The sequence below is a fragment of the Vespula vulgaris genome, chromosome 2 (assembly GCF_905475345.1).
Source record: "Vespula vulgaris chromosome 2, iyVesVulg1.1, whole genome shotgun sequence".
Lineage (NCBI taxonomy): Eukaryota > Metazoa > Arthropoda > Insecta > Hymenoptera > Vespidae > Vespula > Vespula vulgaris.
Genome location: NC_066587.1, coordinates 7,167,473 through 7,194,088, shown reverse-complemented (window position 1 = coordinate 7,194,088; position 26,616 = coordinate 7,167,473). Strand labels below are relative to the sequence as shown.

General features: G+C 29.6%; 8 protein-coding genes and 1 long non-coding RNA gene across 18 annotated transcripts in view; 5 read left to right on the top strand and 4 right to left on the bottom strand.

Annotated features, from left to right (window-relative positions):
* The window catches only part of LOC127072629 (uncharacterized), a 189,955-nt gene extending 188,624 nt beyond the window's left edge, over positions 1-1,331 (bottom strand). The window contains exon 1 of one of the 7 annotated variants that reach the window (XR_007785546.1): positions 891-1,331. This is a non-coding gene — a long non-coding RNA (uncharacterized LOC127072629). The remainder of the gene's footprint in view (positions 1-890) is intronic. The other 6 variants (XR_007785548.1, XR_007785545.1, XR_007785547.1 and 3 more) reach the window with 6 other exon arrangements.
* A 313-nt stretch (positions 1,332-1,644) lies between these two features.
* On the top strand, positions 1,645-14,398 carry LOC127061841 (neurexin-4). Of its 4 annotated transcripts, none has more exons than XM_050989264.1 (11): positions 1,645-1,958; positions 2,453-2,548; positions 5,537-5,733; positions 6,327-6,468; positions 6,545-6,915; positions 7,427-7,765; positions 7,860-8,334; positions 8,429-8,758; positions 8,860-9,165; positions 10,052-10,678; positions 10,772-14,398. In XM_050989264.1, the coding sequence occupies exons 1-11, from the start codon at positions 1,895-1,897 to the stop codon at positions 11,626-11,628; spliced, it is 3,804 nt and encodes a 1,267-aa protein (XP_050845221.1). In that variant the 5' UTR covers positions 1,645-1,894; the 3' UTR covers positions 11,629-14,398. The 4 variants fall into 4 exon arrangements, with proteins under 4 accessions (XP_050845221.1, XP_050845220.1, XP_050845222.1 ...); XM_050989263.1 differs by lacking the exon at positions 5,537-5,733 and adding an exon at positions 4,525-4,721; XM_050989265.1 differs by lacking the exon at positions 5,537-5,733 and having other exon boundaries at positions 1,911-1,958.
* LOC127061848 (L-aminoadipate-semialdehyde dehydrogenase-phosphopantetheinyl transferase) lies at positions 1,909-4,019 on the top strand. The gene is made up of 3 exons (XM_050989277.1): positions 1,909-1,958; positions 2,453-2,548; positions 2,996-4,019. The coding sequence occupies exon 3, from the start codon at positions 3,075-3,077 to the stop codon at positions 3,936-3,938; it is 864 nt and encodes a 287-aa protein (XP_050845234.1). The 5' UTR covers positions 1,909-1,958; positions 2,453-2,548; positions 2,996-3,074; the 3' UTR covers positions 3,939-4,019.
* On the bottom strand, positions 12,422-16,813 carry LOC127061842 (CTP synthase). The gene is made up of 11 exons (XM_050989267.1): positions 16,380-16,813; positions 15,684-15,854; positions 15,526-15,611; positions 15,303-15,434; positions 14,941-15,105; positions 14,566-14,853; positions 14,400-14,488; positions 14,016-14,317; positions 13,833-13,940; positions 13,522-13,734; positions 12,422-13,429 (listed from the first exon to the last, which is right to left on the bottom strand). The coding sequence occupies exons 1-11, from the start codon at positions 16,543-16,545 to the stop codon at positions 13,341-13,343; spliced, it is 1,809 nt and encodes a 602-aa protein (XP_050845224.1). The 5' UTR covers positions 16,546-16,813; the 3' UTR covers positions 12,422-13,340.
* A 111-nt stretch (positions 16,814-16,924) lies between these two features.
* On the top strand, positions 16,925-18,204 carry LOC127061849 (ribulose-phosphate 3-epimerase). The gene is made up of 4 exons (XM_050989278.1): positions 16,925-17,370; positions 17,448-17,555; positions 17,688-17,909; positions 17,977-18,204. The coding sequence occupies exons 1-4, from the start codon at positions 17,134-17,136 to the stop codon at positions 18,082-18,084; spliced, it is 675 nt and encodes a 224-aa protein (XP_050845235.1). The 5' UTR covers positions 16,925-17,133; the 3' UTR covers positions 18,085-18,204.
* On the bottom strand, positions 17,911-19,706 carry LOC127061846 (putative methyltransferase C9orf114 homolog). The gene has a single exon (XM_050989275.1). It carries the CDS (start codon positions 19,414-19,416, stop codon positions 18,262-18,264), a length of 1,155 nt encoding a protein of 384 aa, XP_050845232.1. The 5' UTR covers positions 19,417-19,706; the 3' UTR covers positions 17,911-18,261.
* Positions 19,087-21,640, top strand: LOC127061850 (transcription initiation factor TFIID subunit 13). The gene is made up of 4 exons (XM_050989279.1): positions 19,087-19,196; positions 20,255-20,286; positions 20,412-20,649; positions 20,762-21,640. Exons 2-4 carry the CDS (start codon positions 20,260-20,262, stop codon positions 20,878-20,880), a joined length of 384 nt encoding a protein of 127 aa, XP_050845236.1. The 5' UTR covers positions 19,087-19,196; positions 20,255-20,259; the 3' UTR covers positions 20,881-21,640.
* A 155-nt stretch (positions 21,641-21,795) lies between these two features.
* LOC127061843 (protoporphyrinogen oxidase) lies at positions 21,796-23,649 on the bottom strand. The gene is made up of 2 exons (XM_050989268.1): positions 22,424-23,649; positions 21,796-22,215 (listed from the first exon to the last, which is right to left on the bottom strand). Exons 1-2 carry the CDS (start codon positions 23,504-23,506, stop codon positions 21,871-21,873), a joined length of 1,428 nt encoding a protein of 475 aa, XP_050845225.1. The 5' UTR covers positions 23,507-23,649; the 3' UTR covers positions 21,796-21,870.
* LOC127061847 (inositol polyphosphate 1-phosphatase) lies at positions 23,634-26,003 on the top strand. Its single transcript, XM_050989276.1, has 4 exons — positions 23,634-24,787; positions 24,918-25,188; positions 25,259-25,406; positions 25,483-26,003. The coding sequence occupies exons 1-4, from the start codon at positions 24,575-24,577 to the stop codon at positions 25,943-25,945; spliced, it is 1,095 nt and encodes a 364-aa protein (XP_050845233.1). The 5' UTR covers positions 23,634-24,574; the 3' UTR covers positions 25,946-26,003.
* The last annotated feature ends 613 nt before the right edge of the window (positions 26,004-26,616 follow it).

Below are 26,616 nucleotides of genomic sequence, written 5' to 3'. Positions count from 1 at the left end.
TGATGGAAAAGATATTTCGAAAAATAATTGTTCGTACAACCGTCCCTTTTTGTTTTACCATCTAAATCCAATTTTGACCGCTCAAAATAAACGCTAATAACAAAATAGCTTCGCTAAACGAATACTGTTATTCACTCTCGAGTACTCTCTCGAATATTATATTGCGAGGAAAAAAGTTGATTTACTTTTAATGAGTTTTCAAGCAAAATAAAGTTTAAATCACGATCGAAAAATAACTGCGATAATTTCTGTCCCTTTCCCTTTGTCACTGCCCCCCCCCTCACTCTCTCTCTCTCTCCCACCGCCCGTTTCAAACTCAACAAATCTCTTTAACTTTTTAATCGATTATACCCAACGATATTTTACCTATAATTCGAAGCATTATCGTAATTGTACTAAATGTCCTTTATACTCGCAGTAATTTTCACGCAGTCACGTCCTTTGTCGTGTTGTTTCACACTTGTTAATTATGATAATCAATTTATGATCGCCATTTCAATGCAAAATCATCACCACTAGCAAATATCAACTTTTGTCTATCTTCAAGTAACTTCGTTAAATTTATTACGACGCCAACAGAACCCGCCATCTTGTTTTCTCGCGAAATTCAAATTTACTCAAGCAAGATAAACGCCATCATACAATATCGAAATACATACATATATGCTTCGCAGGACAACGCTTTACAAACAATGTTTTTCATAAACTATTTCAATAATCATCATCTAAAATAAATACGAAACGTTTAATACGAGTTTGGAAAACGAAATAAAAGCTTAATCGTAATAAAATGTAAATTACGCAGTAGGATTTCTAGAATTATTTGAAGCAGCTACGAATAATCTTTAATACGCATTCGTGATTAATTTTTGTATGAAAACAGAACTTACCGAAAAAAATTCAGCTCGGCTCATCGATCCTGACGAAAGTTATATTTTCGAAGAATTAACGATACGCGCAATAAAATTATTCTCGATTCTTCTTGTAGTAACCAACACATTATTTAATAATAATTATATATACCACACGACGGTAATATCTAGGTACGTTAATGTCTCTCTTCGGATTAATTTGTATTAATACATTAGCCTACAAGCCGGAGATAATTTATTGGACCGTACAAAATAACGATCCACACCGCCCGATCGATAATGAGAAACTAACTTCGTTTACGTTCAAGTGACCCCTCCCCTCGCGTCCTCATCCTATTTTACGTGCGCAATAGCATAAAGGACTTTGACTGCTTTGTTGTTATTTCAAAGTCAAATTTAAATATGTACTTTGCCGATTAAGCGATTTCCATAATATTGCGAACTCTACGTGTATTTACACACGCAATTGTTTTTCTTTTTTTTTTTTTTACGTTTTTACTTTACTATTACGTTTATTCTTTTATTCGGTATATTTACAAAATTATCGAAGCCCGCTTTTTTTTGTTTTGCTACAGCCAATTAGAACTCATTATAGTTTATCTTTGTCTATCTTGTACTTGAAATATGCAATAACCGTTACTTCTCAACTTACAACATGTTGCACCATCTATCGTAAGGGTTACCAACATAAAAACGATTCTCGAAATGAGAAAAGTCCTAATTCGATACATCGTATCGTTTCTACGTTCGACACGGTACATCGATACACGCGTGGCTTCGTCGTCATCTCTTTTTCAAGTGAAATCACGTAACGTCTGTATATGATACACTGTGTACATATGTGTTCATTAGTAGTAGTATAGTATTAGTGTAGTAGTAACAGCGATTGAGTGAGTCTCGTAACGGATGGGAATTTGGTAAAAGTATACTAACAGTTTTGAAACGGTTACGGTGGCGTGTTCTTCGACGCGAGTACGCATTCTTGCGTTCCTTTATTATTTTTTTAATAGGGCAATGAAAGGATGAACACTTTCAACTGTTTTGTGTTCGTCTTCGCTCTTGCGGCAAATTCATTAACAAACGCATGTAAGTAAGAATTGTTGATTGTATGGAGATAATCAGTGCGCGACATGTTTCAAGCGTGACTCCTACGACCAAGCCCACTTGAACATGGCGTTCGAATTGACGATATGACAGTACTTACCAACAAATTTAAATTAATTCCTTCCGTTTCATCAGAATAATCGAAATGACATATAATCGTTTAAGATGACGTTTATCTTTCTAATAAAAATTAATTATTCAATTATATAACCTTTTAAATAGGCTATGGTCGAAGATTCGCGCAAGCGTGTGCTCGATATTTTGTTTATTTTATTATACCCGTTTGTAAACGAATGAACGAATACCGATTAATTCGTCATTATTTTTAAAACTGTAAAAGATTATTCTAACGTTATCCAAACCGATTTTAGAATAACTAGTTTGAACGAATAAACTACGAATGTTATATTGTGATGCGATTGAAAAGATGCAGTCTTCGCGATCTCTTTCTAATGTTTATTATCTTTGATTTTTAGACGACTACGAATGTAATGTGCCTCTTTTGGATAGAGCTCATTTAACAGCAACTACGTTTTTACCGGAGAGAGGACCTAACAATGCAAGACTTAACGGTATGATTTAATAATTTATTTGTATAAATGTGTATTTTTATGATTCATTTCTATATCTTAAGCTTTTATTAAATGGTGTGAGTTATTATTTCTTCTATAAAATTATCTGAATATTTTGATAATGCATAAAGTATATTAGCTTCTTGCTTGCCTAGCTATTTTGTTTAAATCTATCTTGCTATCTTCTGTTGCACACTATAATTGCTTTTATTTGTTGGTGATCTCTACTATCTTCTTATATCTGAAAAAAAAAGTATTAATGAGTAAATTTCTAAGGCACGCCCAAATTAAGTACAATGAACTTGTTCTGAACACACCCACGCTCAATTATGAGATACTATTTGGATGCTCTCTTCTGATTCATATACTTTTCAAAGTTTTATATAAATTTTGTTAAAGAAAAATAAATTATATTAAGATATCAAGTAATTTATATATTTGCTTCAGGTGGATACTAACAAAGAACAATAATAAGGCCGTACATAAAGAGAGTAGAATATTATGAATTTTATAATAACTTTAATTAATGAAAAGATATAATATCAATGTTGATAAAATGAGTCAAAGCGTTCGCTGGGCATTTAATTGGAAAGAATGGAGTCCAAATGAAAAAGAATTTTCACATGCAATTTCTTGTGTACAACTAGAAGAGAAGGAAAGATTAGATAGATTCGTATTTCGAAAGGATGTTAGGGCTTCTCTCATAGGTAGATTATTAATGAGAAAATTTGTCAATGAGTATACACATATCCCATATGATAAAATAGTATTTACAAGAGATAACAATAACAAACCTATTTTAAAGAACTCTGCAATAAATATTAGCTTTAATGTTTCGCATCAAGGATATTACAGTGTGTTAGCAGGTGAAGTTAGAGATGTATTATTGGGTGTAGATATTATGAAGTTAGAATATACAGGTGGTAAACAATTATCTGAATTTTTTCGTATTATGAATAGAAACTTTTCATCTTCCGAATGGGAAGAAATCCGAGGTAGTACAACTTGCATGGAAGTTGAACAAATTAGTATGTTCTGTAGACATTGGGCTTTAAAAGAAAGCTTTGTTAAAGCTTTAGGAATAGGAATAGTTACAGATCTTAGAACAATCGATTTTAAGACGAATTCAAAATTAGTTCCGAATAAATTAGTATGTGATACTGTGTTATATCAGAAAGGAAATAAACAAAATTGGTTATTCGAAGAATCATTGTTGGACTCTGAGCATTGTGTTGCTGTAGCTTTACAAGAAAATGGAATAGCACCTAAATCGCAAAATAAAATGTTTGAACTGTTAGATTATAATAAACTTTTAGTGAATGCTATACCTATGCATTCAGAAGATGAACAGTATGTGAAAAAATATTTTAGTAAAAATGAGAAACCTTAAACATCTCTAGCAAAGCTTGCAATAATATTTGGTAATGTACATAATTTTTGTTTTATGGGAAAATAAATTTATATAAACTAACATGTAATTTTGTAACTTACCTTTAAATAATAATAAAATATTTGCTTTTCAATAAAAAAATTATTTATTTTTGCTGGAATTCATTAAAGTATATTGAGGAAAATTTATTGATTAGTAGAGATACCATATCACTACGTAGCCGACATAATCTTGTTAATGAGCATTAACCTACTTAAGTTAAATATATGAAATCTTTAACTTATGATATACTATATATAATCAAATATATATTAAATAGAAAAAAAAAATAAGAAACCACACCACAACAAAGTTTTGATATTTGTAGTATAAATGTTTGCAAGTAGATTATTTTTCTATATTCAGGCATTTTTATGTAGTAAGATACATTATCAATTTTTTTTTTTTTTATGCTTTACATATCCAAAAAGTATTGACTCAGGGACAGTTAAATTCTAGCTTTCAAGTATCTATTTATCTCTATTAGATATAATTGCATTTTTAAGTACACTTTGAGTTGCATGCATGCATACATGTTGTGGCATAGGCGGAAACGCATGGACGGCTAGCAGCTCAGACTTTGGCCAATACCTGACTATTGACTTGGGTCAAGTAATGAATATCACAGCTGTGGCAACCCAGGGAAGATCTCATAAAAATGAGTATGTTATGGAATATGGTATCAGCTATGGTACCAATGGTCTTGATTATGTGGATTTTAAAGAAGAATCTGGTAATATCAAGGTAAGTTATTCATTCGCTGTGTAGCCTATTCTTTTGGTTTTAATAACATGAAATGTATGCAAATTATAATGTAGAAAATCAGCATGTATATAATACAAAAGCATTAGATTAACATTGGATTTTAATAAATTATAAGTACTAACTTCAGATTAATCTATAATTTTTTATTAATATAATTAATAACATATAACAAGAAAAATTTACAATATGCTACTATGTAAATGTAAAGGTAGGTTCTCAATGCATGCCCTAGTAATTTATATTTGCATGGTGCTTATCAGTTCATAATTAATATCCATCATGTACATAATAATACCAGAGTTAAATCATTTGGAAACTGATGGTAAGAAATCAATGCATTTTCATAGAAATATAATTGTTGTAACAAGAAAAAAATGCTACTACGTTCTTCAATATTTTCACAATATTGTCTATTGTATTATTACATTACAAATTAACACATTGACGTCGAGTATTTTTTCAACTAAAAATACTAACTGTTGGACCATTTTAGCATTTTAATGATATCTAAAAATTTACAGAAAATGAAGTACTAAACGAGATATGTCGTTTCACGACATCAATGTGTTAATAAAACAATTTTATTTCTATATTTTGCATTATACTATCGTTTAATAAATGATATGATATATGATGAACAAAGATTATCATAAAAATATACATTCATTATCATTATTAGTAAAAATAATTGAATATTTTGATTATTGATATATTCATTGCCACATGTGCCACATCGTTTATCTGCTTTGCTTTCACTTTACTCTTACATCTGGACACGGGGCTGGGCTTTACAGGGGATTCTGCGTGGTCACCAGAACTTAGCAGTTATGATCAACATCTTACTGTGGAACTGAGCGACAGGTACGAGATACGCAGCGTCGCAACACGGGGTCGCGCCCATACTAATGAATATGTGACAGAATATATTGTACAATATTCTGATGATGGTCAAGCCTGGACTAGTTACGAAGGTCAAGATGGTGTAGATGAGGTATTGGATAAAAAACGATAAAAGTTGAGATTTTCTTTTCTTTTTTTTTCTTTTTTCTTTTTTTTAAAAGTATCTAGAGTTGACTACATATATATTTTTATGCAGGATTTGATTAACATCTTTGGGTTGATAAAATGTATACCAGTACACGATTTTTGTTTTATCGGTACTTTCCTGTAGATTTTCGAATTATTTAAATCTAAAATGTTGACATCTAATCTACTCCAAAACTCTCTTGTTACAGTTATTCTATGAGTAGTACAAATAATTTTTTAAGGGACGATATCTTTCTAATAGAAATCATATTATTTATATTAAATCATTATAGTTCATAGAATCTGGAATGTTTCATTGCACTTAAATGCTTTAATTAACAACTGATATCCTAACAATACTAACAATATTTATATGCATGTTTCTATTCATTGAATATGATTATTGCTAAAATAAAATTTTATGCATATAGCATACTAATATATTATTGGTATTTATTATTTTCTTTTTATTGTATCAAATATAAAAAACATATAAGTTTATTTATCAATATGATCAATATATCTATTTTATTAAATTTGTAATATATTCTTCTTTAGATGTTCAAAGGAAATACGAATGGAGATACTATCAAACTTAATAAATTTGAAGTCCCAATTATTGCACAATGGATAAGAATAAATCCAACCAGGTGGCGAGATAGAATATCATTGAGACTTGAATTATACGGATGTGATTACGGTAAATATTAAAAACACGAAGTAATACATAAATTGATGATATACGCAATTACAATAATTTTATTTTATATTTACAGAATCCGATGTATTATCATTTAATGGATCATCTTTGGTTCGTTTGGATTTATTAAGAGAACCAATCGAGACAGATAGACATTCTATACGTTTTCGTTTTAAAACAAACTTTGCAGATGGTATATTAATGTATTCACGTGGTACACAAGGGGATTTTATCGCATTACAATTACGTGATAATAGAATGTTATTGAATATCGATCTTGGATCTGGTGTTATGACGAGTTTATCAGTAGGAAGTCTTTTGGATGATAATATGTGGCATGATGTTGTTATATCAAGAAATAGAAAAAATATCTCTTTCTCTGTTGATAGAGTGTTAATAAAAGGAAGAGTTAAAGGAGAATTTCATCGACTAGATTTAAATAGAGCAGTAAGTTCGATGGGTATATATATACACAAACATATAATTCACGAAGGAAGGTCATAAATTTACGATATAATTTCTGAGATCATAATAAAAAAATTCATATAAACATATATCCGTTTTCGAACTATAGCGACGCTAGATTTATTTATTTGGTATAACTAAACGCGGACAACTGTATTATACATGAACGCAACAATATAGCGAAGCAAAATATACTACATTTGAAAATGTATGGTAACAAAAACACAGTGAAGATATAAACTACAAGTTTATCAGTTATCTATCTCAAAATGTAGATTATTGTAATAGAATTTTAGCTTGAAATGCAACAATTATGCTCCGTAATCGTTCGAAAATGGATCCATGTTTATATGAACTTTTTAACAAAAAAAATTACTTCAAAAATCATCTAAAATTTAAGATCTTTTTTTTATGAATCATTCTGTATGCGTGTGTGTACGCGCGTGCATGTGTAAATGTGTAAGCAACAATTATATTTATTTTACTTTTACAGCTTTATATTGGTGGAGTACCTAACAAACAGGAAGGTTTAGTAATAGGTCAAAATTTCACAGGGTGTATAGAAAATTTTTATTTGAATACTACCAATATTATTCATGAATTAAGAGAAACTGAACTTACCGGAGAAAACCTAAAATATCATAAGATTCATACGATTTATAATTGTCCTGAGCCTCCTGTCATTCCTATATCATTTTTAACACCTGGATCTTATGCTCGGCTTAAAGGTTACGAGGGTATTCCGTCGTTGAACGTTTCTCTTGGATTTCGAAGTTACGAGGATCGAGGAATAATTCTTTATCATAAATTTACATCTCCAGGATACGTTAAAGTTAGTAAATATATATACATATATATATATATATATACAATATCTGTTGATAAATAAAGAAGATACTTTAATTAATAAATTTCAACATTTGCAGCTATTTTTAGAACAAGGCAAATTGAAAATCGAAATCGAAACAAAAGGAAATTCAAAAGTGATTTTAGATAATTTTGATGAAAAATTTAATGATGGAAAGTGGCATCAGGTCATCTTAACAGTAGCAAAAAATACTCTTATACTAAATGTCGATGGTAGACCTATGAGAACTAAACGTATTTTGGAAATGATAACTGGATCATTATATTGGGTAGGTGGTATGACAGGAGAAGAAAGTAATCGTGGATTTGTTGGCTGTATGAGAATGATAAGTATTGATGGAAATTATAAGTTACCAACTGATTGGAAAGAGGAAGAATATTGTTGCAAAAATGAAGTTGTTTTTGATGCTTGTCAAATGGTCGATCGTTGTAATCCTAATCCTTGTAAACACTCTGGTATATGTACTCAAAATTCTGATGAATTCTTCTGCGATTGTGCCAATACTGGTTATTCAGGAGCTGTTTGTCACACATGTAAATATTCTATAGTAAATGAATAATTATTTGTTATATATTACTTTACATCACAAATATTATACAATTAAATCATTATATCTATTTTAATTAGCATTGCATCCTTTATCCTGTGAGGCGTATAAAAATATGAATTCAGTAAATCAAAGAGCAGAAATTAAAATTGACGTTGACGGAAGCGGACCATTAGCACCCTTTCCAGTCACTTGTGAATTTTTTGCCGATGGACGTGTAATGACAGTTCTAAGGCATAGCAACGAAGTCCCAACACCCGTTGATGGATTTGAAGAACCAGGCAGTTTTATTCAGGATATCAGTTATGACGCTGATCTCGATCAAATAGAAGCTTTCTTAAATCGATCAACGAGATGTAGTCAAAGAATAAAGTACGAATGTAAACACTCAAAATTATTTAATTCGCCAGGTAAAAATAAACTAACTTTATTACTTGTTCTATTTTATTTCAGATTTAAAAAACATTATTAAACTAGCATTGAAATTGCTTATACTAATTATAACTTTTAGTTTCACAGAATGATTACTTTAAACCAAATTCATGGTGGGTAAGCAGACAGAATCAAAAAATGGATTATTGGGGTGGCGCTTTGCCAGGTTCACGTAAATGCGAATGTGGAATACTCGGAAATTGTGCAGATCCAAGTAAATGGTGTAACTGTGATGCTGACTTAGAAGGTAGACTTGAAGATAGCGGAGATATAACGGAGAAGGAATATCTTCCTGTGAAACAATTACGCTTCGGAGATACCGGCACGCCATTGGATGAAAAAGAAGGCAAATATACCCTGGGACCACTTATTTGTGAAGGAGATGGTACGTAAAATTTATACCATCTTTCTATATTTACATTTTATAATTTTAGTTAATTCATTTTCAACTGTTTATAAGGATCTGAGTTACCTTGGTATTCTATTAAAGTAGGATCAGGTAAGAGGTAGGATCGTTTTTCAGTGGAATTTTTTAATGTTAAGCTTACGAAATTAATTGAAGGAATTTGCTTGTAATTGAATTATATTATTAAGGATTTTCTATATCCGTCGTCACCAAATAGCGATCCGACGATACTGTGTAAAAAAAACTAAAGGTTTCTATAGGATTACTAACAATAATGCATATTGATTGATGAAATAGATGTAACATTTTTTTTTAGATCCATATAATCGTAGTATATATTTGTACAACGTTTGTGAGTTTTTATTTATCATAACTAGTACATATAAATAGAACTTTGAAAAACTGAAAGTATCCTATATCAAACTTTTGGTTACCCGTGAGTCAATCTTGGTCGTTTTGACTTAGGACGACTCACATCCTTCCGATAATTACTATCTTATCTGTGCTACTCTTTGTACATGCTGTGTATTTCCATATTTGACATACGTATCGCTAATCATACTATTCCACAAAATGATCGAAGAACTCACCTGCGTGAGTTCAACCCTTAATGGATTAGAAATAATTATAATCAGTATTAATCTATGTATATATGCTCTTTGTTGTACTAGCGTACGCATCGTACCTGATATACGTGCGGCGCTCTATTGTCTATAATTTATTATACACAATTATATCAAGCTAGTTTACAATGTTGTGTAAATATATTCGATATCCGTATATTGCTACGATATTAATTGTAACGTGGACTCGTTGTATAGATCTTTTAACTTATTATAATTTGATATCATTATTTTTGTTATAGATTTGTTCAAGAACGTAGTAACGTTCCGCATTGTTGACGCTACTATTAATCTACCTACTTTCGATATCGGCCATAGTGGAGATATTTATTTTGAATTCAAGACGACGATTGATAATGCTGTAATTATTCATAGCAAGGGTCCTACGGATTATATCAAAGTTTCTATAAACGGTGGAAATCAGATACATTTCCAATATCAAGCAGGTGGTGGACCACTTGCAGTAAGCGTTGACACGTCTTATAAATTAGCTGACAATCAATGGCATTCCGTTTCCGTCGAAAGAAATCGTAAAGAAGCTAGAATAGTTATTGACGGAGCATTGAAAAACGAAGTTAGAGAACCACCTGGACCAGTGCGTGCGCTTCATCTTACTTCAGATTTGGTAATTGGAGCAACTGTTGATTACAGGGACGGCTTTGTAGGCTGTATAAGAGCTTTGCTTTTAAATGGACAATTACAAGATATTAGAAGTTATGCAAGACGTGGAATGTATGGTATAAGTGAAGATTGCGTAGGACGATGTGAAAGTAATCCGTGTCTTAATAATGGTACATGCCATGAAAAATATAACGGATATTGGTGCGACTGTCGTTGGACTGCATTCAAAGGACCAATTTGTGCGGATGGTAAATTTAACAGAATTTTATACGTGTATAATTTGTACAAATATGTATATCTTACCATCATTGTTAATGCTTTCTTTTTTACCTGTGTTTCAGAAATTGGCGTTAACATGCGGTCGAACTCGATGATAAAGTATGACTTTATGGGCAGTTGGCGTTCTACAATTTCAGAAAAGATTAGAGTTGGATTTACAACGACTAATCCTAAAGGTTTCTTACTTGGTCTGTTCTCAAATATTTCAGGAGAATATATGACGATTATGGTTTCTAACAGTGGTCATTTACGCGTTGTTTTTGATTTCGGTTTCGAACGACAGGAAGTTATATTTCCGTCAAAACATTTCGGTTTAGGCCAGTATCACGACGTTAGATTAAGTAGGAAAAATTCTGGATCCACTCTCGTCTTGAAAGTTGATAATTATGAACCGAAAGAGTTCCACTTTGATATTAAAACTTCCGCTGATGCTCAATTCAATAATATTCAATACATGTATATAGGTAAAAATGAATCTATGACGGAAGGATTCGCAGGTTGTATATCTAGGGTCGAATTCGATGACATATATCCTTTGAAGTTACTCTTTCAAGAAAATGGACCAGGAAATGTTAGATCTTTAAGTAACACGCCCGTTACAGAAGATTTTTGCGGAGTAGAACCAATTACGCATCCACCAAATATCGTTGAAACGCGACCACCACCTGACGTAGACGAAGACAAAGTTAGAGCTGCTTATAATGAAACTGATACTGCAATCTTAGGAAGTGTATTAGCTGTTATTATCATAGCTTTAGTTATTATGGCAGTACTTATAGGAAGATACATGTCGAGGCATAAAGGCGAATATTTGACTCAAGAAGATAAAGGTGCCGAAATTGCGTTAGACCCAGATTCAGCGGTTGTACACTCTACGACTGGCCATCAAGTTCAAAAGAAAAAAGAATGGTTTATATAAATCTATAAGGTAATATAATTAACGAGTGCACGTTTATCTTTGGATATATTATTAAGAGAAAAAAGTATATGTAACGAGATGAAAGTCCGAGATTTATACTTTGTTTCTCTATTCCCATGTAATTATAAAATTAATGATAAGTATTTGATATAGTAGAAATGGCTGTCTACCACTTTATACAGTTATAAGATAAATCAACGAAGATGTTACAATAATTGCTATTATTAATTACAAAAGAGAACTTTAAGTTCAACAAGCTCAGAAAATAAATGTCGAATGAATTGCCTCGATCAATAAAACGGAAAACTATATAAGAATTTTATTAGTGCAGGGACAAACGAGCCATATTTTTTAATTACGAAAATATGATTATTTTCAAAAATTATTACAAATGGCTCAATTATTTCATATAAATACTTATATATGTAAGTATTTATACTGTAATTGTAGATATATTAATATTTATTAACTGTACATCTGACTTTATAATTAGTCAAAAATATAATTTATAATTATTAATCCAAGTCAAAGTAGCAAAAATAGCTCAGCATTATTAATACAGATTTTATTTTTCGATTTCTGTGTCGTAACTTTTATATTAATATTATTAAAACTAACGCAGACATCGTTAAAATTTACATTGATCTTTTTGTGTCAGTTAGTGATTAATTTTAAGAATTTCTCATATGATCAAAACTTCTTTTCAATGTACAAAAGCGATTTTATTACAGTTACATTTCTTTTTATATTAACTCACTCAGTATTAGTTGTAATGTTTACCGTCCAAAGTGCATTTTTTTTTTTTTTTAATTTTAATTTTTATTTGTTTTATTTTTGTTCGTTAATTATGTTTTTACAGATCTTTAGTTTCACATAATTTAGGAGATATAAATCCACAATGCTAACTTAACAATTAATCTAGTATACTATTCTTAATTATATACTCAAGATATTATGATGGAAATGTATGTAAATATGACATTTTTATATGAGCAACTTTTATTATTTTTACCATTAAATTGTATTTGATAAATTGTAATTAGAGCATGACATTTATTGTCAAATAAAAGCAAACATACACAAGGTACTGATAAATAATAACATGAAGTTTATTAAAATTTTCTCTCTTCAATTTTTCTATATAGGTATAGTTATATAAGTTGAGTATATGATAAACACAAACAACTTTCTGCACTTTTTTCTACCTGATATAATTTTCTTTTATTGCATACAAACGCGCATAACAATAATTTTAATAATATATAATATTTTTAGTTCAATAGAAAAATAATATAAATCTTACTCTTATCAAAGAAGAGAAACTAAATTATAAAATTAATATATAGGGTGATCTATATATTTTTTATCTATTCTAAGATCATCCTGTATATCGATATAATTAGAAATGTGAAACAATATATTTTTCATATACTTGTGTGCGGGCAGTTTGGTTTCAGCTCTAGGAAAAACTATATATATAAATATAAAATTTACAAACAAAAATTGAAAGAAATATAGTATATATAGTAATATGTACTATAACGTTCTAATTTCACAATCAATATTAAACAATTAATTTGGAATATAATATATAATATACATTTTTTAAATGTGTACCAAGATATATTAAAAAATGTAGATTATATTGCAGTTAAACTCATATTTCCTACTTAATATAAACATATCTTGTATCAATGTATTTAAAACTTCTACTAATCATTACTAGAAACAACGCTATTACTTTTACTTGCTTCACTTGATGACTGTAACTTTGTTGATTCAATAAGTGGATATTCTGTATCTAAAAAAAAAAAGAAATTGTAATATATTAAAATATTTATACTTGTATATATTTCTACATATGCTACATAATGATGCAAAATAATGTATTACCAGATTCGTTATCACTGAGTTCACGTGGCGATAATTTACACCCTCTTGCCAAATAATGTTTTAATTTACCAATACTAGCCAAAATTAAACCTAAGAAAGGAGGTGATGGTTTTAAAGGCCTGGATAAATATTCTGGGTGAAATTGCGTAGCAACATAATAATTATTTCCATTGAGTTCTGCTATCTCCATACGAACATTATCTTCGTCTCTACCTAATGTATGGAATTAGTATTTTTTAAACGTTAGAGTGAAGTACAAAATATAATAGGGATTATTAGCGATTCGATATCGATTATTTAGTCTAACTTACCCACAAATATTAATCCTGCCTCTTCTAAAACTTCAACATATTGTGGATTTACCTCATATCTGTGTCTATGTCTCTCTTCTATATAGTTTTTGTTTCCATATAATTGTTCTGCGAAATTATATAAATATTATAAAATGAACACTTAAGAATACGTATTTTAATGATAAATTTTAATCCATTTACTTAAGATAGAATTTTCCTCTGGTTTAAAACGTGTATATCTTTTTCCAAGTCTCATAGTTCCACCCATTTGGCCTTGATTATGTTCTGGCATGTCTATTATAATTGGATGATCCGTGTTTGGATCAATTTCTGTACTATGTGCTGTTTCTATATTTAGAACGTTTCTTGCAAATTCTATAACTGCAACTTGCAAACCCAAACATATCCCTAAAAAGGGTACATCATTCGTTCTACACCATTTACATGCTTCCATTTTTCCTTCTATGCCTCTCTTGCCAAAACCACCAGGAACTACCACACCACTGTAAGATTACAGAGTTATATAATATTCTTATTGTATTCTTATTATACTCTAATAAAAGCATGATACAATTTTAAACTTACTTGCTCTTGCAAAGCTTCTGCCAAGTTTCATGATACAAAACAGGGTTATCTGCTTTAGTAGAATTTTCTAAATTAGCAGCTTCTATAAACTGAAATAATGTTTTATTAAAAAAGACAAATAAAAATAACGACAGCACGTATCACGTGACGGCAAAAAATATCTTACTGTTAAATTTAAACGATAGCCAACTTGCACAGAAGCATGTTGCAATGCTTTTATAATTGAGGCATATGAATCTTCTAACTTTGTATATTTTCCTACTAAAGCGATATTTACATCTTTTCTTAAATGATCGATTCGATCAGCCAAATCCTTCCACTTACGCATAAAATAACGAGGACGTGGCATACTAATGTTTAACTGTAATCTGTCGTTAAGAAATTCTATGACACCTTGATTTTCCAGAAGAAGGGGTACACGATATATAGATGATAAGTCATGGATAGTTATCACCTGCCAAAAGACCATTTTAATTATTCTTGATATTTCTCATGCAATTAATATATATATTTGTTAAAAATAATCTAGAAAATGTATTACCTGGTCCGGTCCTACATGACAAAAACTTGAGATTTTTTCTTTTACCGCATCACCTATAGGCTTTTCAGATCTACAAACTATTAGATCAGGAGATAATCCTAGACCACGCAATTCTCTTACACTTGATTGAGTTGGTTTAGTTTTTGGTTCTCCGGTACAACGTGGCTAAAATTCATAATATTCTATTGATCTATATGCTCTATATTTTATAATAACTCATTTATTATTATACCAAAATATACTAAAATCATTTACATCATGTTACTGGTCCAAAAATAATACTAGTTGGTATTTTGGCACAAATTCAGAGACATGTACTATAATTGAAAAAGAAAATAATACGGATTGAATTTTTTACATACCTGCGGTACTAAGGAGACATGAGCACAACAAAAGTTCTCCCTTTTAACTCTGAATTGAAATTGTCTGAAAGCTTCTACAAATGGCATCCCTTCGATATCTCCAATTGTTCCACCAAGTTCAACGATACATACCTAAAATTATAAAATGATAAATACCAAATTTAAGCCAGGCACCAAAATTATATTCCTAATTTAATTCAATTATTTCAAAAGTATATATCACCTCTGGTTTACCACCATCTTCAGATACAGACTGATTAGCAACTTTTTCAACCCATTCTTGTATAGCGTCTGTAATATGCGGTACCACTAAAAAAGACAATTTTAATTATTCATATGCTTATTAAACCTCTCTCTTATAATTAAAATTTCTTTATATACCTTGCACTGTCTTGCCTAAATAATCACCACGTCTTTCTTTTGTAATAACATGTTGATAAATTTTTCCCGTAGTAATATTATTTTCCTTATGTAATATAATATCTAGGAAACGTTCATAATTCCCTAAATCTAGATCTACTTCTCCTCCATCATCAAGCACGTAAACTTCTCCTATAAAAAAAAAAACATCGTCGTAGATATTAGTTTCATTCTTAGTAATAACACCTGACATAGGATACGTATAAGACAATAGAGGAATAACTACAATTAGTAATCAAAGTATACGATTTCAATAAACAAGTCTCTGTTACAATGCAATCTCAAACAAAAGAAATCAAAGAAAGCAAAGTACCAAGAAATATTTCTCAATAAGTATACTTCTATACGCTTTAAGTTGAAAGAAAAACATAATAGATTAGCATCTATTTTTAATAGATCAAATGTTCATGATTGAATTTTTCAAATTTGTGTGGGAAAGGAAATTTATTGTTTACTAAAAAAAAAAAAACTGCTTAATAGAAAAGCACGTGGTCACGGGACCAAGGCGGGTAAAAGCATACAATATGGCTGCCAATAGTACACGCTTCCTCTTCATAGAATTTTGCAAAGAAAGAATCTATTAATGAATATCAAGAAAACTTAAGAAAAATAATGAAGAAATGATAAAAATAAATATTATTTATTTTATTGTTTTACCGTGCTCATATGGTGAAAAAGTACCGGCATCTATATTTATGTAAGGATCTATTTTGATGGATGTTACTTGAATACCGCAATGTTTCAATATTGTACCAAAAGAGCTTGCTATTACACCCTTTCCAACACCACTTATAACACCACCGGTTACTAAAATATACTTCATAATCTTCAACAAAAGTGAAATTTGTTATTTATTGAAAAGAATTTCCGTACTGCAGTAAACAACACAACGTCATAAGCACGCACCGGCAGAATACATTAATCAACACCATACACCGGTAGCATGCACTTGATCTACACTCGGTGTTCCAATAAAAGCGCACTAATATATATGCAGAAGAAACTTTGCGTCTTTCAAACATACCATTGGTCGAAATTTCGAGTTATCAAATCGGCCTGTAGGAAGGTTGACCAATACGTTTAAAGTATTGTTGGCGCGCATTACTTTATTTATGAATCACCTACGATTACTCGTCAAAAATTTTTATTCTGGTATTTATATTAATCGTGTACATATGTACGTTAATTCTTATTTTATTGTATTTTTTCTTTTCGAGCAACATTTCTCATAATTGTAAACTCCAAAAATCTGTATCTTGATAGAAACATTTACAAAGAAACTAATACGCATAAAATAAATATTAAATCTTAATAAAGGTACTTCTAAAGTCCATGTGGCATTTTTTTTTTTCTTTTTGAAAGACGTAATATCATCGTGAATTTGAAAAATTTGTAATAGCTTTTAATTGCCATGGCTAAAAGTTTAACAGCGAAAATCGGACCTTCGATTTTAAATGCTAATTTAGCACAACTCTTTGAAGAATCGCAACGTTTGTTAAATAATGGTGCTGATTATCTTCATTTAGATGTAATGGATGGTCATTTCGTTCCTAACCTTACTTTTGGACATCCTCTTGTAAAATGTCTTCGTAGTAAAATAAAAAATGCATTTTTTGAAACACATATGATGGTTTCTAATCCGGAACAGGTATTAATTTGTTCTTACTAGATGCACGGTAATGTTCTATCTTAATTTTATTTTTTAATAACAATGAAATGATTTAGTGGATCGAACCAATGGCTGATGCTGGTGTAAATCAATATACGTTCCATGTAGAACCAGTACAAGATGTTTCATTAGTTTGTAGAAAAGTTAGAGAAGCAGGAATGAAGGTAAATTTTTTGTAATATTTCTTAAATGATATCTAATATATATATATATATATATATATATATATATATATATATATATGATATATATATGATATATATATATATATGATAAGTAAATTGTTTTATTTAAAGGTAGGAGTGGCACTTAAACCAGGAACACCAGCCGATGTAGTTGTTGATTACGTAGATTTAGCTGATATGATATTAGTTATGACAGTAGAACCAGGATTTGGAGGACAAAAATTTATGGAGTCAATGATGTCAAAAGTAGCATGGCTTAGAAAAAATTATCCTACTCTAGATATTGAAGTTGATGGTGGAGTTGGTCCAACTACTATAGAAGCTTGTGCAAAGGTATCTTTGATATATAAAATGTTTATTTTTGTTTATGGTAAAATTCTAAACATTTATATTTTTCTAGGCTGGTGCAAATATGATAGTATCTGGAACAGCAATAATCGGTGCTACAGACCAAGCAAAAGTTATAAAAGATTTGAAAGATGCAGTAAATTGCGCATTGAACAGTTAATATGATTTTTTTATAGAAGACATTCCAAAAAAAATATCTTCAATATCTACAAAAGAAGATAGTATAGAGATAAAATCTTGTTAATAATATTTTGTAAATATTAATATTTTACAAACAGAAGTTTTGTCAAATGTCTGAATAATATTTTTTATCATTTTAATGATATAAATATCAAAGTTAATCTTCAACAAAACTACCAAATTGAGCATTTGGTAATACAGGATTTTTTGGAAGTAATTTGGTCCTTAGCTCTGCAAGAGAAAGTAAAAGAGCTTCCTCTGTCCTAATTGTCCTTGATCCTTGTTGAGGACATATATTTAAATATTTATGAAATACAGACGATGGATCTTCATCTGGTAAATCTGGATCAACTTCTAACGCAGCTTCTAATCCTGATAATCCACCAAAAACTATTAAAGCATGATCATATTTCAAACTTTTTGGTGATATATCGTCAATAGATGTTCCTTTATCTGAAGTACCAATAGTTAAGTCATATCCTTCTTTATAAGAACAGTTTTTAAACACCTCTGAAAGATTCTTAGCTAATTTCACGTTATATCCCCAATATATTCCTGTCTCTGATCTTGGCTCTGTTGGAGATACTATAATTCCTTTCATTTTCTTTGGATTTTCTTGATCTGATGGTATTTTCACAGTAACCCTTAAGCCAGGCATCAATACTTTGTCCACTCTAATCTCGTTAAGAAGCCCTATGTTCACTTGGGAACCTTTCCCAGCTTTTACAGGTTTATTACTAACTACACCTTCACGATAAAGCGATATATCTTGTTGTCTGAGATGATGTGGAGCATCCAAAGGGTTCAATACGCCTGCGTATTGTAAATCCTTGTGAATAGGAAAGAAATGTTTTCTGAGATACTGTGGGCACTCTAAATATTGTAATATTCTGACTAACTGTAAACAACAAATTCTCGTTTCACCTAAAACTTCGTCTGTTCTTACTTTTTTCTTTTCACTTTCAGTAATCACACCTTTGTCATCGAAAACAACAATCTCATCTACTTTGTAAATACATGCGGCACGTGCTATTTGTCCTGCAAGATACGTTCTCAATTCTGCAGATTGTGCATTGTCTAAAATCGAGCCAGGTATAGCGATGGTTATTGTAGAAATATTCCTTTTTTTAATTTTCTGTTCGGTTTCTTCTTTCTTCGTTTCATTTTCAATGTTATTTTTCTTCTCTTCTTTTTTCAACTTTTTTATTAACCTCTCTTCTTTCCATTTCTTTCTCTGTTCTTTCTGCAATCGATTATATTCTTTCCAAGTTTTTGCTTGTGGTATTTCCAGTGTGTTAACGGGAGATGACATTATTTTTTTAATAAATAATATTACATTTTATACAAAAAGTACACGTGAAGTTCAAATGTATAAATACATACGCGCGAATAGCGTTTTTTAGGTTATGAATATCAATCTTAACACTTCGTGGTTCACGGTCCACGCGGTTTTATTTCAATATGCCGAAATCGTGATACTTATTTATCCACGCTTTTTTCGATGTTTTTCTGATTATATAAATGTTGAAATAAAGAATGTTATCGTAAGTTTTAATTACTGTATGTATACGTTTTTATTTTTTTAAACAGAACAATAATGGTTTATTTCTTATTGAAAAAAAGTCAGATATTGTTATAATTAATTTCTTAAGAATATAAATATGTTTTGATAATTATATAAAAGATATAATAAAAGAGATTGTAAAAATTTTTAATATTATATAAATATATATTTTTTCATTAGACAAATATTTATTAATTAATTTTTCTATGTTTGTTTCATCTTAAATATAATAATATTTCATCCATAACTTTAGATTGAGTTCAAATAATTTTGTTTACAATAATTTTAACCTCGTTTAGTTTCGCTCATGTTTTTGTCGTTAATAGATACACACGGTCAAAGGCGAATTTATACGTGATAATGTTACATCGGCATCACTCTATCGGCGGACTGCAAACTGTTTACTTCGTTATAGGTTATTAACGTGAATTTATAGTTGTTACGTGAGTTATTACCAATAGAATATTTGTTTTCTCCGTCATTTATCTGTGCGTTTATTATAATTTAATTAACTAAATATAATTTATACACGTTTATAATCATTTATAATAAGATATTTATAAATAAATTTACGCGGGATAAAAAGAGGTTATGGCTACGGAGGAAAGTTTCGAACAGGTAAATTTTAATAGCGTGTAACTTTATAATCGTTCAGTTACAAATTAATAACCATAAGTTTATAATAGAAATTTCAATCGGATAAAAATTAAACTATTAACGTAATTGTGAAAATACTTATATAGTTCGAAGATGAAGAGGCTGAAATTGCTATCGGTGGTACGTTACCAGGAGGGAGGAAACGTCTCTTTTCGAAAGAACTTCGATGTATGATGTATGGCTTTGGTGATGATCAAAATCCTTATACCGAAAGTGTTGATCTACTTGAAGACCTCGTCATTGAATTCATAACAGAAATGACACATAGAGCCATGGAAATCGGACGTACTGGACGAGTTCAAGTAGAAGACATTGTCTTTTTAGGTATGTTTAAATTACATCAATCTTTTTTTTATTGAATGCATACATACAAAAGAAAATATTTCTAATATAAAATATTCATGATGTACATATGTGTATATGTTTATTTATTTAGTTAGAAAAGATCCACGTAAATATGCCAGAGTGAAAGATCTTCTAACAATGAACGAAGAATTAAAGAAAGCAAGAAAAGCATTTGACGAAGTTAAATATGCAGGTACTGTTAGCCAGTAGAATTATGTTTATATTATGTTTTTAATATAATGATTTTGTCTGATTGATGCAATCTATGTGATTTTTTATTATATTTTTTTTTATTAAGAATGGAGCATTAGTAAATATAAAAAAAAGTTATGGACCCATATAGATTGCAAGTTATTAAGCTTAAACTTGATAAGTAACATAGCAAGAATATGTCTCAATTTTTTTATAACATTGTTTGGTTTGTGCAATGCTATAACATTGCATTATTTGTACTGGCTTAAGAATGTAGAGTTATCGTTCCTCTTTTTTAATTTGTTTATTCTTTATAAATTATTTCTTTAAGAAAAAAAGTTTACATAAAAAATATCAGATATATAGCACATTATATAATAATTTATAATACAAATATGTTATCTTTTAATATCTGCATGCCTTACTTTGCATGCCTTAAGCATGTCCATACTTTTTATGTTTACATTCCATGTACATGCAAAGACTGGACATTCTTTTACTATTATTTAAAAGAATAATACTAAAACATAAAGAATACTAGAAAGTATTATTATCTAGTAAAATTGATATATATTATGCTTTTCAATTTTTATATTTTTTTCTAAATGATCAAACTAAATTTTCATTAAACAATTTATTAATAACATATAAATATTTTATGTTTTTACATTTTACTTTGTTAAGTGGTGTATACATAAGAAACACACATGTACATGAAGTATAAGACATTGTTGTTAATCGCTGTAATAAATTGTTTGCAATTTTTATTGATTATTCATTTGGTTAGAAATATTGTATTTTTATTTAATTATTATTTATAAAATTAGTTTAATAGTTTCCCCATTTTTCATTTTTTGTCGCACAGTTAGATTTTTTTCATAAGCTTTTTAAAAACTAGCTTACAAAATAATGCATGTTTTATATATATCAAGTTTTTTTCTAACTATGACATTAATAATATCATGACTAGTGCTACAAAATGCTGTACAAAATTGTTGTAGTTTCACTTCAGTTTTTTAGTTCATTTGAATGTTGCACAATCTCAGAAACAGCTTCTTTTGCTGACAGAATAACGTCATTGATTCCCACACCTTGGTAAGAAGAACCACACAATGCTAGAGGGATTCTACGTGAAGAAATATAATCACGGATATGATTTAAACGTTGTGCGTGACCCACTACATGTTGGGGAATACAGTCCTTCAGAATGGCCACATTAAAAGCTATGGGCTCTTTTTTAATATTCAGGATTTCTTTGACTTGTTTAATTGCTATATTCAACAAATTTTCATCTGATGGATCTTTGCCAAAGTATTTTTCAAACCATGCACCACCCATCATTACTGTTAGTACCTGGTTATTAAATATCTTATATGTAGATACAAAACTGAATAATTGTCTAGTCTACTATAGATTTATAAATGTAGATAAAGTTTTGCACAAGTTTTTATGCGTTTAAACGAAGTTCTTAAATTGATAATCAATAAAATAGTAATTTAAAAATGTGTTCACGAGTAAATCTAATGTAAATGTAAATAAAGTCTTTCTATTTTTTACATACCGTCGAAGAGTCTTTAGGAAAAATACATGAATCGAAGATCACACCAAGAATTGGAAGATTTTCTCCTGGTGGAACAAGAAAACCAAAAGCATTCATAGGCAAGACATTATCTGCAAATTGGAGATTAACTACAGCCACTGTAACCATAGGTATTGATCTTAATTGTTCTGCTAAATCAGGATGTTGTTCTTCCAACAGTTTTGCTAGAGTTTTTGCTGGTAGACTTGAGATAACATGAGAACATTTTCTTGCTTTTCCATTAATAATTAATTCAACATGATTGGATTGAAAAAAGAGTTTTTCACAGTGACTATTTAATTGTATATCAACACCTTGACTTTGTAAATTATTTCCTAAGGAACGTGGTAGTTCTTCGAGTCCTCCTTTTAAACCCCATACTACCCATTTTTCTGTGTCAGCCCTTTTAGCTAAGTTTGATTTATATTCTATTTTATTATTAACATTTTTCTTTTTAAATAATTGTTTGAGTAATCCTTTTGTTATAGATCCATGTTTTTGTTCTGCTTCAAACAAAGATTTCATTAGAAAATTTACGCTTATCTTTTGTGCATCACCAGCACAAATTCCACAAATCATAGGGCTAATAAGATAATCGGCAATATCTTTTCCTATTCTTCTTGTAGTAAAACTATATATACTTTCATCGTCCTTACGTACCATTGGTGCTATCAAATCTTTTACAAGAAAACTTGCTAAAGAACGATTTAATAAACTATTAGTCTTAATTATACTAAGGAAAGAATTTGGCAATAAATGTAATTTATTACGCGAATAAATCATTCTATTCTTAGCACTGGGATGATCTGATTTAATAGGTATAAGTTTATTAGTTAATTGCAAATCTTCTAATAAATTTAATGTATTTTTCCCAGCTAATCCTAAACATCTTATCGTTCTTGGTCCTTTTTCAAATATTATGCCATTTGATAATTCATGACTTCGTATCCATCCTCCTAAACGATTAGATGCTTCCAGCACTATTATTGGACCAATTCTCGGATTGTTTAGTGCATAATATGCGGCTGATAAACCTGATATACCACCACCAAGTACTACCGTCATTTTAAAAGAAGTGCACTGTAAATACACTGTACGATAATAAATCCGAATGCGTTCAATAGAAGGTTAAAGAGTCAATAATGATAAATATTTAATTTTTTATGCTTCACATAATTATTTCATTATACATATATACATATTTTTAATCTAAAGAATAGCAAAGATAATACAATTTATATCATAATTATATATATCAAAATTTTTTATATTACGATCGTTAATGAGATAACCTATAAAAAACTGATTTGTTCTGATTGGTTGAATTCACAAGAATGTATCATTTTTTATTGGACAAGAATGTGGCTTATTTCGATTCGAGAATCGAACCAATCAATTTTAAGTTCGATTTCAAAACCATAACGGCTTGAACGTTCCTGAATTATTTTTGTACTTGAAAAAATATAAGTATTTTATTAATAACAATTATAATTATCACTAATAAAATAAGTTTTATTATATTATCTAAAACTATCTGAACTATTAACATTTATTTTCGCGTCATATCTTGATAAATAATTGTTCAATTTGAGCATTAAGCTATCGATCTTTTGCGAATATTATTTGTTGATAAAATTAGAATGTGAATTTGAAAGAAAGAAGTATAAGTGTCGTCATATTATGTTGGGAAATTGTTCATTTATATTGCATTTGTATCGATGTTAGATATATTGGTTAAAACTAACGATGTATGAAATTTACAGTTCATTTGATTTTCATTAACGTCATGCCGGCAAACTATATTTGTACCAAAATCAATCAATTCGCAGACGTCTTTCGAAGACGCAAGCCGATAAGATCGAAGAGAAATTCTAAGTTTTAAATAGTGATATAGTGATTGAATAACAATAACATTAACGTATCTAATATACATATATACTGTTCGGAAAAGTCAATAATTTAGTGAGAGGTATTATTATGAAACGAACATTGTAAGGATTCTTTGCAATTTATGGTTTATACATCCTGTGCGATTTAGAGCCTTGCCAGTGACTCAAACGGAAGTGTTCTTCCTTAATTTATATTCAGTATATATTTCGACGGTGTAAATTTCAGTCTCTAAATTTTAAAGTCATGGAGAATGGAAGCAAATTATTATTGGTTCTTTTAAAAGCTTCAGAAAAAGCTGCTAATATTGCTAGAGTGTGTAGACAAAATAAATCACTGTTTGATCTTCTAATTCAAGAAAAATCAGAAGCAGAGAAAAATCCAAGTTTTATTAGGGATTTTAAAACTTTGGCTGACGTTTTAATTCAAGAAACTATTAAACATGATATAGCATTAGAGGTAAGACGAATAGATATTTATTTGCTGGCGTTAAAAGAAAATAAGTTGAACGTTTAGTTTGGATTTTATTAAAATTAATATATGATATACTTAAGAGTATGTAAATAGAATGTCTTGCAGAAATAGTTAGTTTCCAGAGTTAGCAAAGGTTGTACAAGGTGAAGAAAACAATACATTTACCAACACACTTGGAGAAACTATAATTGTGGAAGTATGTTCCACTTGTTTGGAGACAACTTTTCTACTAGCCAGAGTTATGGGCAATGATACAGAAACAGCTAATTTTCTTGCGACCGAAGTTCATAAGAATATTCAACTGAAAGATGTACAAACTGTGCAAGACATTCCTAATGATTTTACTTTGCCTATAGAAGATCTTGGTATATGGATAGATCCAATAGGTAGGGATATATATGTATATTATAATCACTACATAAGGTATAGATCGAACAAATAGTAAAATTGTTATAGATGCAACTGGAGAATATGTACATCCTGCTGTAGATGATAAAGGTCTACGTTGTGTTACAGTATTAATAGGTGCATATCTTAAAAGTACAGGATTACCGGTATTAGGTATCGTAAATAAACCATTTTGTGAGTTACGTACGGATCAATTGTGAGTAAATAGTTTTAGAAGAACTTTTATTTGTTTTAAATAATGTGCATAAATACTAAAGGAATTATTTTGGCAGATGGAATGGTTCGTGTTATTGGGGATATTTAGAAACTGATACAGGCAAATGTTACTCAAGCATTGTTAAAGACTTCGTTTATGATACAGATGAAACAAGTAAAACGATATTTATTGGACGATCTGAAGATGAAGATTTAAAATCTAAACTTAGAAAGGCAGGTTTCATATTAATAGAGATAGCTGGTGCTGGAAACAAAATACTAAACGTTGCTTTAGGCATGGCAGCTGCTTATGTACTTTCTAAAAATTCTACTTACAAATGGGACACATGTGCTCCTCAAGCTATATTACGATCTTTAGGTGGGGGTATAGTAGATTATCAGAAATTTTTGGAGAGTACAAATTTGGATGATTTGGATTTAAAATATTCCACTACTAGTGCAAATGCAGCAAATAATGGTGGATTAATAGCATATCGTAATGTTGAAATGTTACTTACTTTGAAACAAATTCTATGTTAAATGATATCATTCAAATGAATTTATTAGATCTAATAATTAGCCAAAGATTATTTCTATATTCATCTTACCGTTCGTTGTTTATTCAGAGTCTATATATACGATCTTTTTTCTTTTATTAATTAATTAAAATTATTATTTAAATTCAATGTCTAATATCAAATTATCCACACATTTCAATCTTAATAAAATATAAATGTATAAATGTAATAACGCGTATATATTTATTGTGTATTATATGATTGTTTTCTAATCTTTAATCTGAATAAGACTATTGTTTATAGCAAAGGTCGTTTTATTGCCTTATAAATAAACGTACATTTGGTATATGTTTAAGGATACACTTAAAGTAAAACAACAGCCAATGAAAAAAACAGATATACAGACGAGATGTCGAAGTTGATCGTAAATGTTATGATTTGTTTCTTTTTCTTTTTCCTTTTTATTTATATTATTTTATATTATTATATTGTTACATGTAATATTATATCGTTACATTCGAAAACTTTAACACAAAGCGTGAGAAATGAAATTTCCTGAAATGAAAATTTATACAAGTATCGTTCGCTCAGTTTGTTCGAAACATAAAAATAGAAAAATATACGTAAGTACATATCAAACGAAATTTAATATGTAAAAGTCAATATTAGAAGTGATCGCTTTATCTTTTCAGT

Bases quoted from the DNA above. Each gene is read 5' to 3' on its own strand.
- LOC127061841 (XM_050989264.1), top strand. From the start codon at position 1,895: ATGAACACTTTCAACTGTTTTGTGTTCGTCTTCGCTCTTGCGGCAAAT. The intron at 6,469-6,544 runs GTAAATATTAAA...TTATATTTACAG, and splicing joins ATTATACGGATGTGATTACG to AATCCGATGTATTATCATTT. The intron at 8,759-8,859 runs GTAAAAATAAAC...TATAACTTTTAG, and splicing joins AAAATTATTTAATTCGCCAG to TTTCACAGAATGATTACTTT.
- LOC127061848 (XM_050989277.1), top strand. From the start codon at position 3,075: ATGAAAAGATATAATATCAATGTTGATAAAATGAGTCAAAGCGTTCGC.
- LOC127061842 (XM_050989267.1), bottom strand. From the start codon at position 16,545: ATGAAGTATATTTTAGTAACCGGTGGTGTTATAAGTGGTGTTGGAAAG. The intron at 14,489-14,565 runs GTAAGATATTTT...ACATTATTTCAG, and splicing joins GCTATCGTTTAAATTTAACA to TTTATAGAAGCTGCTAATTT. The intron at 14,318-14,399 runs GTAAGTTTAAAA...GTAATCTTACAG, and splicing joins CAGAAGCTTTGCAAGAGCAA to TGGTGTGGTAGTTCCTGGTG.
- LOC127061849 (XM_050989278.1), top strand. From the start codon at position 17,134: ATGGCTAAAAGTTTAACAGCGAAAATCGGACCTTCGATTTTAAATGCT. The intron at 17,371-17,447 runs GTATTAATTTGT...GAAATGATTTAG, and splicing joins TGGTTTCTAATCCGGAACAG to TGGATCGAACCAATGGCTGA. The intron at 17,556-17,687 runs GTAAATTTTTTG...TTTTATTTAAAG, and splicing joins TTAGAGAAGCAGGAATGAAG to GTAGGAGTGGCACTTAAACC.
- LOC127061846 (XM_050989275.1), bottom strand. From the start codon at position 19,416: ATGTCATCTCCCGTTAACACACTGGAAATACCACAAGCAAAAACTTGG.
- LOC127061850 (XM_050989279.1), top strand. From the start codon at position 20,260: ATGGCTACGGAGGAAAGTTTCGAACAG. The intron at 20,287-20,411 runs GTAAATTTTAAT...ATACTTATATAG, and splicing joins CGGAGGAAAGTTTCGAACAG to TTCGAAGATGAAGAGGCTGA. The intron at 20,650-20,761 runs GTATGTTTAAAT...TTATTTATTTAG, and splicing joins AGAAGACATTGTCTTTTTAG to TTAGAAAAGATCCACGTAAA.
- LOC127061843 (XM_050989268.1), bottom strand. From the start codon at position 23,506: ATGACGGTAGTACTTGGTGGTGGTATATCAGGTTTATCAGCCGCATAT. The intron at 22,216-22,423 runs GTATGTAAAAAA...TTTAATAACCAG, and splicing joins TTCCTAAAGACTCTTCGACG to GTACTAACAGTAATGATGGG.
- LOC127061847 (XM_050989276.1), top strand. From the start codon at position 24,575: ATGGAGAATGGAAGCAAATTATTATTGGTTCTTTTAAAAGCTTCAGAA. The intron at 24,788-24,917 runs GTAAGACGAATA...AGAAATAGTTAG, and splicing joins AACATGATATAGCATTAGAG to TTTCCAGAGTTAGCAAAGGT. The intron at 25,189-25,258 runs GTAGGGATATAT...AAATTGTTATAG, and splicing joins TATATGGATAGATCCAATAG to ATGCAACTGGAGAATATGTA.